The 15,320-nt window shown below is 50.9% G+C and overlaps 1 protein-coding gene across 3 annotated transcripts in view; it reads right to left on the reverse strand.

Annotated features, from left to right (window-relative positions):
* The window catches only part of ASIC2 (acid sensing ion channel subunit 2), a 1,100,666-nt gene that overhangs the window by 98,526 nt on the left and 986,820 nt on the right, over positions 1–15,320 (reverse strand). For all 3 annotated transcript variants that reach the window (XM_073879423.1, XM_025851506.2, XM_025851505.2), the window contains exon 2: positions 4,846–4,996. In XM_073879423.1, coding sequence (XP_073735524.1) covers positions 4,846–4,996 — 151 coding nt within the window. The remainder of the gene's footprint in view (positions 1–4,845; positions 4,997–15,320) is intronic.

The following is a 15,320-nucleotide window of genomic DNA, read 5'->3' on the forward strand; positions in this document are numbered from 1 at the left end:
TAATAGGAGACCCAGGAGAGACTCAGAACAGTCTCTTGCTGCTGATAGGATGTGTAAAATCGAAGAATATCTGCAGCCATGTGTGAAAAAATATATATGTGTGGAAAAGACCTGTCTGTAGTGAGAGAGAATAAAGCGACTCAGAAAGAGGAGAGGTGAGAGCAGCAGAGACTGGAGGGGGCCCAAGCCCTTGGTTCCAGTTGTTTCCGACGCTGCATCCTCGCTCGCCCACTGTTTGGTTGTTGAAGCTTACCTTGGATTCTGGGGGCAATACAATTCCTTTTGTGCCTAAGCTTGTTTGAATTTGGTTTCTCTCATGTGCAACCTAGATAACCCACTGCCTATTTCTTTTATCTTTTGAAGTTACTCAGAGGCATCTACACAGAGTTTCATTTTTAACAACCTCCCACCTGCCTTCAATTTAATTTCCTTTAGAAAAAGCTGGCCATGAAATCTGCACTTCTACGGTCTAGGACAGTTTTTCTGTCCTCATTCTATTTTGTGAGCTCCTCCGTGAGAAAGGTTTCCATGGTCAAAGGCATTTGGGAAATAAATGCTGCATGCAATATTCCTACTCAGATATTCATGATGTAGCGTATTCAAGAATCCCTGCAATAAATAAATGTGTTTCACTTTGCCTAAGCAGGGTTCCCAGATCCTTGCTATTCCTGTAACATGTAATATCCCCAATCCTCATTCCATAGGGTCCATACTGTCAAGGTCCATATGGGACGGAGCCTGCTTTCTTTAAAATGGCATAGTTCCGGGGTGCCCTGCATAAGGATGTTTGGCCAAGAGGGCACCCTGGTGTGGGGCATTGTCAGCCTGGAGGAAAGGACACTTGATAATTTTCATAGTCATCTCTCTTCGCTAAGCTGGGGGTCCACTCAAAGGGGGTACCTTTTTCAAATTCATCCAGGCATCAGAGTTCCTTCCTGTCCACCAGCATTACACCCAGAGGAGGGGTTCCCTCACTGATCCTTTAAATTCCTGAGCAATGAAGCTGTCCATGAGGCAAGGCCAGAGTGTATCAGAGGCTCTGCTTTGAGCAGAATGAGATTTCCGGATGTTGAGTTCCTCCAAGACCTCTTTTACAGGGTTGGAATGTTTAGCATAAGCTCTGGCTCTGGAACAGTTTGACAATCCCCCCATGGTTGTCATTATCACCCTTCCACTGTCTACAGTTTGCAGAGAGCTCTCGTGTGCTTCCTTCAGCCATCCTGAAAACTGATGGGTTTATTTGTGTAGTTGACCTCTATTACACGCGAGGACATGGAGGCCCATTCACGTGTCCTCAGTCACATAGCTAGTAAAGGAAGAGCTGGGGATTTCATCTTGGGTCTGACTCTATAATGGAACTTTCCTGTCCCTATTACACTGCCTGCCATCAAGCTGTCTGTGGCTACTCCCTCAACCACCATATTTCAATTCCTCTCTTCTCCATCATCACCCAGGTATCTCCAACGAACACTTGGGAATTGAGAGGAGATGGGAATGCCAAGGAAGCAGGATGGCATCTGTGGGGCCACAGGGCTTGAAGATCCAGAAGGCAGCCTCCCTCTTGAGGACCATGGCAGGACTAGGCCTGATGGTGCCCACAGTCCTTTGGAGAAAAGACCAAGCAGTAAGATGTGGCCATGTTTCCTCAGGTGGCCTCAGGGACAAGCAACCCTCACCTGTCAGAGTCCACCCCTCATCCTTCAGCAGTGTGTATATCTCACTCCTACCCACATAGAGCTCACTCCTCACCAGCCCAGGAAACAAGAGGTTTTGAGGTGACTGCAGTGTCCAAGGGGTGCTCATTGCTCAGTGACTTCTCAGCCTGGAAAAAAAGGTACAGTCGAGGAAGCCTGGGTGTAAGGATTCAGGCTATCAGGCGGGGTGGCCTGGGTGAAGTCACCTAACCTCAGCCTCCTGAGTAAGTGGTGATAAAGAGCCCTTTCTACCACTCACGGCCTTGGTGAGGGGAAGGCCAGGACTGGAGAATATTATGGTCCCAGCAGAACGTGGGAGCTGGCTGCAGAGGCAAACATCCAAGAAACCGACCAGAGCAATCGGAAACTGTGCTCTCTAATGTGGTAGACACCAGCTCCCCTACCGTGGCAATTTAAATTAATCAAAAGGACGTGATATTAAAAACTCAGTTCCTCATTCCCACGCGCCACATTTCAAATGCTCCGTTGAGGCGACTGTATTGGACAGTGCAGCTAGAGCGCATTTTCTCCATTTCTGCAGAAAGTCCTCTTGGGCAGCACTGACCAGTCTCTCCTCCAACCAGTTTCTTCTGGCCCCTGCCCTTGCTCTCACCCGCTGCTTCTCCATGCAGCTTCCTTCCCCAACCACCCAACCCCAAAGGCCACAGTTTAAGTGAGGAGGGCTGGTGGATCATAAGGGATAGCTCAAGCTACCGGCAGGAGTGAGGCTGTCCTCTTGTGGATTCTTTGCACCACTTTGGCTGCCTGCTGAGATGATAAGCTCCTGAAAGGCAGGGTCTCTGTCTGGTGTCCTCTCCCTCCCTGTGCCCTGCACAGTGTTAGGCCAACAGCAGGTCCTCGAGCATGATTATGGTCTGCTGGGGCTAACTGGTGGTCAGGAAGCTTGGGTCAGTACAACCCTGGCTTGGTCATGACTTTCCAGCATGATGTCTAGAAGGTTGCCATGCCAGACCTCACTTCTCCCTCCACCAAGGAGCAAGGGGATTGGCTGGGAGAGATGGTCTCAGAGCTTTCCTGCTCTATCCATCCAGAGCATCAGGAGGCAGAATGCAGATTCCCAGGGGGTAGGCCCTGAGGTCGGAGCCCATTCTATCAGTGGCCCATGCTCAGACCCAAGGCCAGACCCCACAGGGAGCTGTGCTGTGTGAAGATGGGTGTGATGGGGTGCCTGGCATTTTGTGAGTGTGTGTGTGTGTTCATGTGTGTATATATACATTTGCTTTCACTCCCAAATCGAGGTAACAGGGAAGGAAATCCAATATCACTGTGCAAAGACATAACTAACCTGTAGTCAGGCTGTGGGTATGAGGTCTTTGGGACCCATTTTTATTGCCGGTTTCTCCTCTTTCCCACAGGTGGTTCAATAAGCAAATATGTTCTGGTGTCTGCAAGGCAGAGCCTTTTTTGGGAGACCAAGACCCAGCTCCTAGGACTCAGGGTTGTCTACAGATGCCCATGGTCCCAGGACACAGGCTGGTCTCAGGGATGTTCTGGAAAGCCAAGCTCTGCTGGTCAGCTCTCAGGGATGCCAGAGTGCAGCATAAACCCAGACCTTCCTCTGTTTGCCGGAGGGCACGGGCACTGAATTTAGAAAAGTGGATGGAGCCAACTAAGCGTCTCCTTGGCAAGCAGCCGATGGCCTGGAGCCTGAAGTGAACCGCTGGAAGGCGTTGCTGGTGTGACACGTGTGGTGGCCATTTTACTTCTCCGTTGTAGGAGCAGGAGGAGCAACCACACAGTGAGGGAAGTGGGCATGCTCACCCCTCCCCACAGGGAGCTTGAGTGAGAGACACAGGTAGGAGAAGGTGGTGGGGGGGGAGCTCAGTGTTTGCAGTCAGTCATCCCCAGGGTAGAAGCATTGGCTGCCTTCAGAAGCCTGGAACATCTGGGCGTGGTCAGGGCCAGATTTTAGGATTGGGGGGGCCGGCTCCAGGAATCATGGGGTGGGGGTTGTAAGAGGTGGGGGCTGGGCTGCTTGGCCTCTACCCACCTCAGCTCCAATCTGAGGGCCGAGGGCCTCCTTCTTGCTGGAACCTTCTCTCCCTTTCCCCCTCCCATGGAGCCCCTCCCCAGGCCTATCCTTGACACCCTGCCCTGCTCCCCCCTGTTATACCCTGAACACAATACTACTCTCGCTTTGGGTCTACTTGGCATCCATGTCCCACTCTTGGGCACCTCTGTGCTTTCTCCACCTGGGGGAATTCTAGAAGCTGCCAGCATCCCTAGGCTTACTGGCTGTATCACTCCAATCTCTGTTTCCCTCACTTTCTCCTCTGTCTGATCTTTCTGCACCCCACTTGTGAGGACCCACCTGCATAAACCAGGATAATCCCAAGACTCTGTTCAAATGCCTGGGGCCCTGTGATGCTTTCTCTGAACGCTTTTCCCCCTCCCCACCAGGCGGAGGCCACGCTCGTCCTCAGGTGGGTACACTCATGTCACACTGGACTGTGATTGTGTGTCTCCTCCTCTAGTCTGTGATCAAGGACCTGGTCTTTTTCATCTTGATGTCCTTACTGGGGTGCAAAGCCTGACGCGGTATACACATGGCTAATGAATAGTTTGCTGAATAAATACACGAATAAATGTGTGCATGAACGAACTCAGCGGCCTGTACACACAGGCCCCCCAGGGGCTCAGGCAGGCCCGGCGCCAGGCCCCTGAGTCCATGTCCTTTGGCTTTCCAGCCTAGCAAGTTCCTCCACCTTCCTCCAGGGGGAGGAGAGCGTTCCTTTCTGCCGGGCCTCCTGACTGGGTTGGGATAGTCAAGATGTCTGCAAGAGGAAGGGGCTGGTCCCCGTCTTCCTTTTCTCCTGAAATCAAGCCACTTGCCTGCCCAATCATACCTTCCTCCATGCCTCCTTCCCAACACCCCCCTCAGCCTACCTGCCTTCCCTTTCCAATACTCCTGTCATCTGCCCCTCTCCCATCTCCTGAAATCTGAGGAAGCCCAGAGCGTCACAGTCCATGGAGGGACATCCTTACTCTTCACTGGCATGTTGCCGTCCCACTGATAGAGAGCCGTCCTTCATAGTCTTGGTCAAGACAGCCCGCCTGAAGCAAACCAGTCTTCCGGAGTCCTGTACCCCTCCGCCATCACCCACAGCCCCAGTCCCTGGGCCCAGCTCACCTGTCTCTCCCCAGATGGGCAGGTACTCATCTTGCTGAATGTCCAGCATGATCTCCAGGCCGTTGCCTGTCCCGCCCTTGACTGTGGTGAGCAGAGGTTTGCCATCCTCGCCTGAGTTAAACATATAACATTTTCCATATTTTGTAAACACCTGAAGGAGAGAGGAGAGGGAGAGAAGCCCATGAGTGACTTCAGACTAGAGACTGGTGAGACCCGAGAAGCGTGACATCAGGCCAGAGTCCCCACGGCCTGTCCCAGTCAAGCCCTCTTGAGGACCGATGATTCCTCACTGTGGCTAATGGCCTGACTTTTGCCAAGCGGGATTCTGACATCAAAGAAAAATCTGGACACACTTTGGGGTTTGTTGCAATAGGATCTGGTGTCTTTTCCCTCCGGGCACCGCCCCAGCCCGGGTGGTCCTGTCCACTTCCAAATGTTGAACATCATCTGTAAGCCAATCTGCACCTCCAGCCCCAAGCTCTCTCCTGGGCTCCAGACTCACTGATCCCAATGCCTGATAAGTGTGACTTCAGGGGGACCCAGAGTCCCCTGACACGCAGCGACTCCCAGTGGGAACAAACTTCCTCAGCTTCCCGCCCCACTGGATGGTTCTCCTGCACTCCTGTTCCAGGGAATAGCATCACCACCTGCCAAGAGGTTCGAGCCAGACCCTCAGAGTGGCTGTCCACTCTTCCTCTTCCTCACTCCCATGTCCAATTAGCCAGCAAGGCCTGTCAAGTCTGTCTCTACATCCTGCATGCATTTTGCCTTTTCTCTACTGCACTGCCATAACTCAGGACCCAGTCATTTCTTGTCTGGGCTGCTACAATTTCTTAGCTGGGCTCCTCCTGCATTCCAGACCACCTTCTCCAGCCCATCCTCTAAATCCTCTAACTTTGCTGTGGCTCCCTCTTTCTGAAATGCAAACCTCACCTTGCCAATCCTGTGCTTAAAATCCGTCAGGGATCCCCAGCACCCATAGGCTATATCTAGGCCCTCCATACCCAGCCTTCTATGATGCCCTCTGCCCACTCCATCTTAGCACTCCCCATCTGTCCATGGGAATGCCCTAGAAGGGAAGCTCCATGCATTCAAGGACTACATCCGCTTGTTTGCTGAGGTACATATACCAGTATGGGGGCACATGGGGGTGCTCCAGAAATATATGTTGAATGAATGAATGAATGAGTGAGTGATGAGTGGGTGGATGGAGTCAGATCAGACAACCTGCTGGTTCACATACTTCTGGCTTTCTATTTGCTGCTTCTGTTACCTGTAATTTCTCTCACTTCTCTTTCTGCCTGGACAGCCTCTAGCTGTTGTTCAAGACTGGACTGGTGTGTCTCCTCCAGGGGCTCCTGAGTCCCTGGACCAAGTTGGGCTATGTCCCCCTCTTCCTGTTCCCCTTGCTCCTTCACCACGGCAGCTATCACATGGCCCCCAAAGAGTTGGTCCTACCTCTCTCCTGAACTTGACTTTGCTGTTCACTTCTGATTCCAAGGGCTTACTACATTGCCTGGCACCCAGTAGGTATTGGGGCCACTTTTGCTTGATGATTACATGATTACAACGATGTGGTGTGATGGTGTGATGGTGTGATGGTGTGGGAAGAGCCCAGGGCAAGGAATGCAGAGATCTTTGTCCAAGTTTGATGTTGCCACTCCTTAATCATGAACCAAATAAGCCCTCCAAGCCTCAACTTCTCCATCTATAAAATGGGAGTTCTCACCCTTTCCTTAGCTACTTCTCAAGGTTACTGAGAAGATCAGCTGAGGCAATATGTGCACACGTGCTTTGAAAACTATAAAAGCTTTCTACAAATGCTATGGGTTATTATGCTTACATAACAGCTTTGGAAGCTCGAGCCGAAGCCAAATTATATCTGGCAAAATTGGCCGGAAGAGAGCCAGGCCAACTGTACTGGGTTCCTGCAGCCACTGAGGTTTGGGACCAGACCCCTCCTTGGCCATGCTCCACTGAGCTGTCCCTGCCTGCAGCATGGAGGCCACAGGGGGGCTCTTTCACCTCCCATCCTTCAGTGTGGGGGCAGATAAATAGCAGGGGCAAGTGCTGGAGGCTGCCTTTCTCATGCAGACCTTGAGGGCCAGATGGAAGGAAGGAAGAGAAGCTTCTACAATGTGCCCGACGCTCTGCTAGACACTCATCTATGTTACGTCCTTTAACTCTTGCAACCATGACTGCTCTGGGTTTGGCTGCTCCTATGGTGCAGAGGAGGAAACCAAGGCCCAGAGATGCTAAGTGACTTGCCTAAGGTCACACAGCTACTAAGTAGAGATGTTGAGATACGAAATCCATGAATGTCTAATACCTACGCTCTTTCTGGTTGTGCTCTCCTGCGTCTTTGTCATTGGGACCTTTCTGAGCCCTATACTGTTTCTCTGTGTCTTGCTTTTTCCATCAGCCCATCAATAGTCATAGGCATGTGCTCCTCCTTTGTGCAAGGATTATGGGGATTGCAAAGAAGTACAAGGCCTACTACCTGCCTACAGGACCCGTGCGAAGCACCAGCAAAACATCAGAGTCCACGTTTTCTTCACTGTATAAAATGTCAGTCCCTGACCAGCCTCACTGTTTCGGGACAGCCAAGCCCTCCTCCCTCAGCTTCATGGTGGCGGAGGACAGTTGGAACAGCATTTTTCAAAAAAACCCTGAGCTTTATCATCACCATTGTATATAGCAACTGGACTTGGCTAGCGAATTTGTTCCCCAGAGAGACGTTCTCTGGGACCACCGTAATGAACAGATGAGAGAATCTTATAGTTAGCACATCCTTGGCAAGGGATTGAACACATCTGGAGTGACTTCTGGGTGTTCTAATAGAATTTTTCTTTGTAGATCCACTAAATAGGCTTGCTGCCTCCAAAATTGATTATAATATGAATTGCCTATGTATATGAGGAGATTCGTAAGTAAAAGGACATTTCAGCTTTGCACCAGATTACTGCAAATTCCAACTCCCCAACCCCCCCCCCCAAACACACACACACACACACACACACATTTGAACTCCAGAATAGTGGGCTGGGGTTAGACTGTGACCTCTACCTCCCGGGTCAACGGTGGTCCCAGCCCAGTGTCTGTGATCCCAGACATGCTGGGTGGGTGGGGTAGAGAGCAGGCATCAACCCTCCGAGAGCTTCGGAAGGGGATGACAAGGTGTGGAAACTCCGAAGGGTCTTGTAGACCATCTCACCAACCCGCCTTACTTCACGGGGCAGGAAACAAAGACCTGGGAGGGAGGAGACAACTTGCCTGAGGCTGCGCAGTGAGGACCTGTTTAGTCTGAACTTCCTTTATAGCAGCCTCTCAGCTTCCCCACTTACAACAGGAGATGGAAGCTCTTGGGACTTGCTCCCTTCAGCTGGTCATTGACACTGGGCCGGCACCACCGAAGGCTCATGCATCCAAGTCTCCCCTGTAGGGGAGGGAGCAGACAAATCTTTGTGGTGGCAGTGATGAGACTCACTCCCCATCCTTGGCTGCCCCATCACCAGGCCTGCTATTCATCCTGGGCCCAGGTGGTGGCTCCTGCAGGGGCCCATGGTATCAATCTCTCCCCCAGCCCCTGCTCCCAGCCTCTGTTTCAATTGGGATGTCCTGTCTTACAACCTCACACCTCCCATTTTTTCCCTTTATAGTGCATATCTAAGCATGTAACTAGCTGGTTATCCATGTGGTTATTTGTTGGACATGTCTTCGCTAGACTGTAAGCCCCGAGAGGGTAGGGACTGTGCCTGTCTTGTTGAATGAAGGAAGGGACTCCCAAGGTGCTGCCAACCTATATCCCCTTGCCCGCCTCTGGGAGGCGCCCTTCGGTGCTGGCCAACCTTGCTGGTTCTGGCAGGAGCTGGGCCTGACACTTGTCCCACCCTCCCTCCCCGTCCTTTGTCTGCTGAGGCCCTTCTCAGCTTCCCACTTCATTCTACCTAAGCTTTTTTTGCTGGCTTCTGCATGAAGGTATTAGAGGAAATAAGCCTCCCTGACTGTGCTTTGGAGCCCGAGGCTCCTGCCTGGTGTTTCCGAGAGGATTATTTTCCTCTCTGCTCAACATCAAAGGCCTGAGGGCTATTTACACACGGCACAGGTTTGCTACAAACTTGGAACAAGATGCAGCTCTCCTTCCCCATTTCGGGGCCATAATGATGTGTTAGTGTAACACAAGCTTCAACTGTCTGTCTTATTGTCCCCAGCCAGGAAATACAATTTATTTAAGTCCAGACTGTCAGGCCCAGCTCACTGCTTCTTCAGACCTGCCATTCTCCCAGGCATCGCTCTGCTCTCCCTTTAAGGGCTGACAGCCCCATGGCGGACGGCAGGGCTGGATCGGCTGGGTTGCTAAGAGTCTAGAATTGCACTCAGTCGCTTGGTTTGTAAGAGGTAGAGGTGCACATTTCAAACCTGGATCTCCAGGAGCGAGGGGGGGGCGGGCAGGGGGAATCCTGAGATAAAAATGAGCCCCGTGCAATTAACCTTCATTGCTAACATTTGCATGGTGCATTGTAGCTTAGACCGCCTGCGGATGGCGGTGGCAACCTTCTCAGTGGCCCCACAAAGGGGAGGAAACTAACAATTCCTGAGCTTCTACTCTCTGCAGGGCCCAGCTTGGCATTCCCATAGGTGTTGTCTCTTCCCTAATCATGGTCCAGCTCCTGGATGTGGAGGCGTCTTGTGATCACTTTCCTATTTTACGGTTGAAGAGACTGAGGCTGCTGAAGAGGTAAGTAGTAGAGCTGGGACTTGTGGGTGAGACTTTTTCACCAGGGAAGTCACAAGGAAGGAAGCCTGGGAGTTTGGGGCAGTTCCCTATCACTTGTCAAATCCACGGCCCCGAACATGGTGTTTTCTGTCCCCAGGGCATTGCCTCATTGACAAACCCAGCAAGGTAATCTTGCCGTGTGGTTGGACAGCTTAAATGAGAGGATATAAGTGGGTTGGTTTGGAGGATTACATAATAGACATCTTAACTAGTTATGAATCCATGCAAGGCGGGGGGGGGGGGTTTGCTAAGTTTCTCCTTTTCAGTGGAAGAGAGATTAGTCATTTGGGTTATGGGTAGGGAGGCCGAGACGAATTGAATGGGAAGTTGAGGGTTCCTGTCCTCTCTGCTTGTGTCCTTACAATACCGAGCTCATCTTGAAGTAGTTAGAGGAGATGAAGACCACCGTGTGCCACTGATCGCTTACTCCTTAATAATGCTAAGCCTGTTGCTGAAGCCCTGGGCAGCCCTTGAGATGACTGGCACCATGGAGTTCTGGAGGAGAGGGAGATGCTTCCATGCATACCACCCACTTTGAAAATCTACATGTGAATTCCAACTGAATTGTAACCAGTTATTGGTAAAGTGGAAAGATCCCGCCAATCTGAAGTTGACACATTCTAAACTAAAGGAACATGGATGTGGGGATGGGGGGATGGGGAGAAGGTCTCACTGCTTTCCTGTAACTCTTAGAGTTTGCTACCCTCCCGGAGTGCCATTCACTTTAGAGCTGCCATTGCTAATATTTGCAACAGCCCCATGAGGTTGGTATTATCACCCCCATTTTTAAAAAATTTTTTAGTGTTATGTTAATCACCATACATTACATCATTAGTTTTTGATGTAGTGTTCCATGATTCATCGTTTGTGCCTAACACCCAGTGCTCCACGCAGAACGTGCCCTCTTTAATACCCATCACCAGGCTGACCCATCCCCCCTCCCTCCTCCCCTCTAGAACCCTCAGTTTGTTTCTCAGGGTCCATCGTCTCTATGGTTCGTCTCCCCCTCTGACTTACTCCCTCCTGCTATCTTCTTCTTTTTCTTTTTTCTTAACGTATGTCGCATTATTTGTTTCAGAAGTACAGATCTGTACAGTATCACCCCCATTTTTACAGATAAGAAAATCAAGGCCCAGAGGGGCTGAGCCAGGTCACAGAGCTGGTTAGTGGAGAACTCAGGGCAAAATCCATCTCTGCCTAGTTCCAAAGCCTGTGCTCTTTGCCCCCGGTCCCTCACAGTTACAGCTCCAACCCATACCTCTCTCCCAAACTGTTCCGCTCCGGGCCAACCGGTGAGACCGCAGCTTGCTGACGCAGGGCTCCCCCGCCTGGTAGTAGGGGAGGTATATCTCAGAGGCAGAGGCATCCTGGAAAAGGCAGGCACCTTCTCATCTAAACTTCTCTTTTTCATAAGGGAGTCTAAAGTCCACAGAGGTGAAGTGACCTGCTCCAGGTCACACAGCTAGTTTGGGGACAGAGCCAAAATCTGACCTGGGCTTGATGGCTTGGGTCTGTGCTCTTCCTCTAAAGCCTTCTGCTTGCACGTGCCAGGGGCTGGAGATAATGGCCAGGACCCCCTTCTCAGGGCATCACGTCCAGGAATATGAGAAAGATTGGCAGTCACTGCTGGCCCGCGTGCTAGCATCCAGGCTCGGCGTGATCTGCTGGGGTCCCCTGCCTTACAGAGTCTGGGAAATGCAAAGTGGAGCCCTTGCTGGGAAGGGTTAGGAATGGCTGATACTCATGAAGCCACAGTTTTCTGGCTCAATTAATAGTGCAAACAACATTTCTATACCATGTATCTACTTAAGAAAATAAATTATGTATAAGTCCCCTTAAGGGTTGTTGAAACATCCGCTCACCAGCACACAACTAAGCCTGTGAGCTTCGGACCTTCCAGTCCCTTCATTAATCCTGACCTTTAGGGCTTCTCCTAGGCAGTGGGTTTCTTGTTTCTTCTTGCTTATTACACTTGAAGGAAATGAAATTGTACGGCTCCAAAATTCACCCTTTCCCTCCCCACACCTGCCCCCCACGGAGTTGACTGAGCTTTCCTCTCAGCGAGTCACTGAATTTCTCATTAGGCTGTTTTCAAAAGAACATGTATTAAAGCCAACTGTGTAGTCTTATTTGTTTGGCTTGTCTCTTTCAAACTCCTAAAACACATTTCATACCATTGGGAAGTGAGAATGTCTGTTAAATGGGTTACCAGGTTTCCAGGAAACAAAATGAATCCGACTTTTTGTTTCCTGAAGTTGCAGTTAGTGTGTTTGGAAGATGAAACACAGCAGGGGGAGGGATGCAGAGGAAGGCTGCCAGAGACGGTCAGCTCTTTGAAGGCAAGGACTGTATCTTATTAAAATCTCTGCTTGCTTGTTCATCCGTTCCTGCAACAGGAATTTCTGACTAGTTCTCTCCTTCCAAGAACTGTTGCCCACGACTGTGTGTTTTCCCTACAAAGAGATTAAAGGCACTTGCAATGCATACTCCATGTGGTCGGGGCTATGGCTGGAAATGAAGGAGCCAGGGGAACACGGTCCTTTTGCAACCACTTGTCACCCCTTCCCAACCGGGAGGCCATCATCTCTTTTGCGACATCATTAAGATCATTCTCCTTAGAGGGGACTTTCTGGGGAGAAGGGAAGAAGGAACAGTCACTGAGCGTTGACCACGAGTCAAGTGCTGTTTTGACTGCTCCATACCCCTTCTATCCTTTCAAGCTCACAAAGCCCCCTGAGGTCGGCGTTACTCCGCCCGGTGTGCACATGAGAAAACTGAGGCTCTGGGAGGCTAAATATCTCATTCAAGATCCTACGGCTAAAGAGTGGTTCACTTGACATTCCCTTTTGTGTGCATGGGTTGTTAGAAGTACGTTTGGCATTATTAGAATGTATGAGACGGGTCATTGCCCCTGCACCCATCTGCTGGGAGGTGACATTTCCTGTGCCTGTCTCACTGAGAGGCCCTCCTGCCTTCTCCCTCCGAGCCTGAGTGCAGCTGGGGTCTTGTCCACCGGGCAACTGTCCAGAGAGCTTTAGACCGTGCAGGAGGCGATGTGTGCGCGCCGTGCAGAAGGAAAGAGCATCACGCAGCTGCAAATCTGTCAGCTGGAAAAACAGCACAAAGGGGAGGAATAGGTGATTCTGAATGTTCTCCTCCGATTCAAACATTTTGTGAGCAAATGTGCTCTTGGTGGATGACTCATGGAGACAGAGGACGACTTGACGGCACTCTGGCTGCTCACCTGGAGAGTTGTTGGAAATGCCAGACCTCTGCTGATGAATCCCTCCTGACAGCTCATGTGGGAATCCCCTATTGGGCTTGACTTGAGGTTGCGAAGTGGGATGGGGGAAACCAGAGGCCTTTCGAGCTGGACCTGCGGCTTGGCTGTTGGGGGGCTGGACGCTGGCCAGATGGAAGTTTCAACTGGGATTCAGCGACAGGTTGCTCTCTCTGCTAAGGTCCCACGATTTGTCTCCTGCCGGCCGGAGGGGTTTTGGCATTTTCATCTCTGGATCCCCAGTGCCTGGCTCCAGGCCCAGCACATAGTTAGGCACTTATGGGAGATGTCTGGGTGAAAGAGGAAAGTCAAGCATGGAATTAGGGACCAGGCAGCCCCAGTTTCCAGTGCTGGCTCTGCACCGATTTGGGGGTTATTTCATCTCGTTGGCTCTGGATCCTTCATCTTGGAAGTGCTGGCAAGAGTATCTTTCAGGAGAATTGTAAAGATCAAAAGGGCTATAATGGGTCTGAAAGTGCTCCGTGGCGGGGTGGGGGGGAAACCCTCAGCCCAGTCAGGGAATGTTTCTGTTTGTGGGTTGCATCATGCCTAAGTCCGGCTAGAGCAGTTGAGGGGCAGAGTCATTTTGCTGTGGCAATGGAATCTGGGATGTTGTTCCGTCTGGGGCCCAGGGCACAGCACATCCACTCACGTAGTGAACATCTGCAGACCACCTCTTGTGTTCTAGGCACCGCCTCAGGTGTCGGAGATACAGAAATGAGTCACCCCTTTAGGAACGGCCTCGCAGGTGCCAGATGCCGTGGAAATGCATAGAAGGAAAGCTGCCTGGAGGGCAGTGATGGAGGGGGCTCCAGAATTCTCTCTAGGCACGGTGAGGGTGACACCAGGGTTTTTAGCAGGTTGAGGTAGACCCCTTAGACTGGGTCCTGGTCTGAGAAGGGCCATGCTGATATTATCAGGAAGACCAGTGGTGCCAGTCCAGGCTTCTGGCTGCCTGCTGAGCCCTGCCTACCTGCCCATCACTCTAGCTCTCTCTCTTGGAACCAAATACCCTAGACAACCATGGGCTCTACCCAAATGTGGGCAGGATTTGTGGAAGAACACAGACTTTGGAGTCAGATTATCCCGAGTTGAACACCTACTGTGCTAGACACTGTGCACAACGAATAAAGGAGCTTAGCTGTCAGATAGTAGATAATTATTAAGACAGAGATGCTGTGGCCGAGAGGCGTTGGCACCTGGTTCTCTCCAAGGTCACCTGTGTCAGTCTCAGAGCGCCCTCCCCCCAGCCTGGCTCTCTGATCCGCCCATTGCCAACAAGTTGCCAAGACAAACGTAGGGTCACAGGGCCAAGGCAAGTGGATAAATCGAAAGAACACATTTCTGGGAAGCCAAGGCTGATTGCAAAGAGGATCCCCTTGGCTGTCGCCAGATGTGGGGAGCAGGACCCAGGAGGAGTTCTCTGACTTTAAGGAGGAAGAAGCCTGGAAAAGGTAAAGGAGAAAGTATGGCTGCAAACGTCCACAGTCCTGCTACCATTTTTTTTTTTTTTTCTGCTGCCCTCACTCTCTGTTTTCTAACCCTACTGACGCGGTTCCTGCTGTCCCAGTCTGTCCCGGTGCCCAGGCCAGGCAGACTGAGGGCAGCATGTGTTCAAGGCACAGCAGCCCACACACACTGGGATGCAACCCTGCATCCTGCCACATGTGGATGTTCTGGGGAGCAGGGCACCTCTGAGTCTATGTTCTCATTACGCACGAGATGATGGAATTACCTGGCAGAGGCTGTACCTGGGGCCATGGTCCCTGTTACAAATTCCTTTTCCAGTTGCTTGCCTGATCCTCTGACTGCAATCCTGTGCCCTCTTCTACCTGCTGCCTGCTGGATTTCCAGGAATATGTTACCTGCTTGGTTTTCCCTAAGGCTGTATTAGATTTCTTCTGGAACATTACATGGCTATTCTGTATTAGAAGTTTGTATCTCCCTTGCTGGATATTTCTGCTCAGTTGAACTTTCACCTTTCCCTCACCCTTTTAGCACCTGTTCCCAGGGCTTGGGTGGGCTTCACCTCCCACTGTGAGTATGTTTTATACCTGGATGACCAATCCTGAGATAACACATGAGTCACTTCTTGCACCTGCCTCATTGCACACCTGCTGGGAATTGCTTTTTTTTTTTTTTTGGCAGATGTGGGATGAGGAGGGGAAAGGAGGAAACCAGAAATGTGTTCTGTTGTGTTCCTGGTTAATTTCACATTATTCTACAGGGCTGCATGGAAAACGATGCATCAGTAAAAACCAAATGATGGTTTATGATGTTTGCAGAGGAAAATCAGATGTTCCAATTAATGCCAGGACTGAAAATAATCCCAAGGCAGGCTGATTCTAAAAGCTGATCAAGAAAAAGGTCAAATAAGTAACTGCCCACATGGCACTAAAATCCTCATACTGCTATATT

The sequence above is a fragment of the Callorhinus ursinus genome, unplaced genomic scaffold (genome assembly GCF_003265705.2).
Source record: "Callorhinus ursinus isolate GAN/ISIS: 27379988/994484 unplaced genomic scaffold, GSC_fseal_2.0 scaffold34, whole genome shotgun sequence".
Taxonomy (NCBI): domain Eukaryota; kingdom Metazoa; phylum Chordata; class Mammalia; order Carnivora; family Otariidae; genus Callorhinus; species Callorhinus ursinus.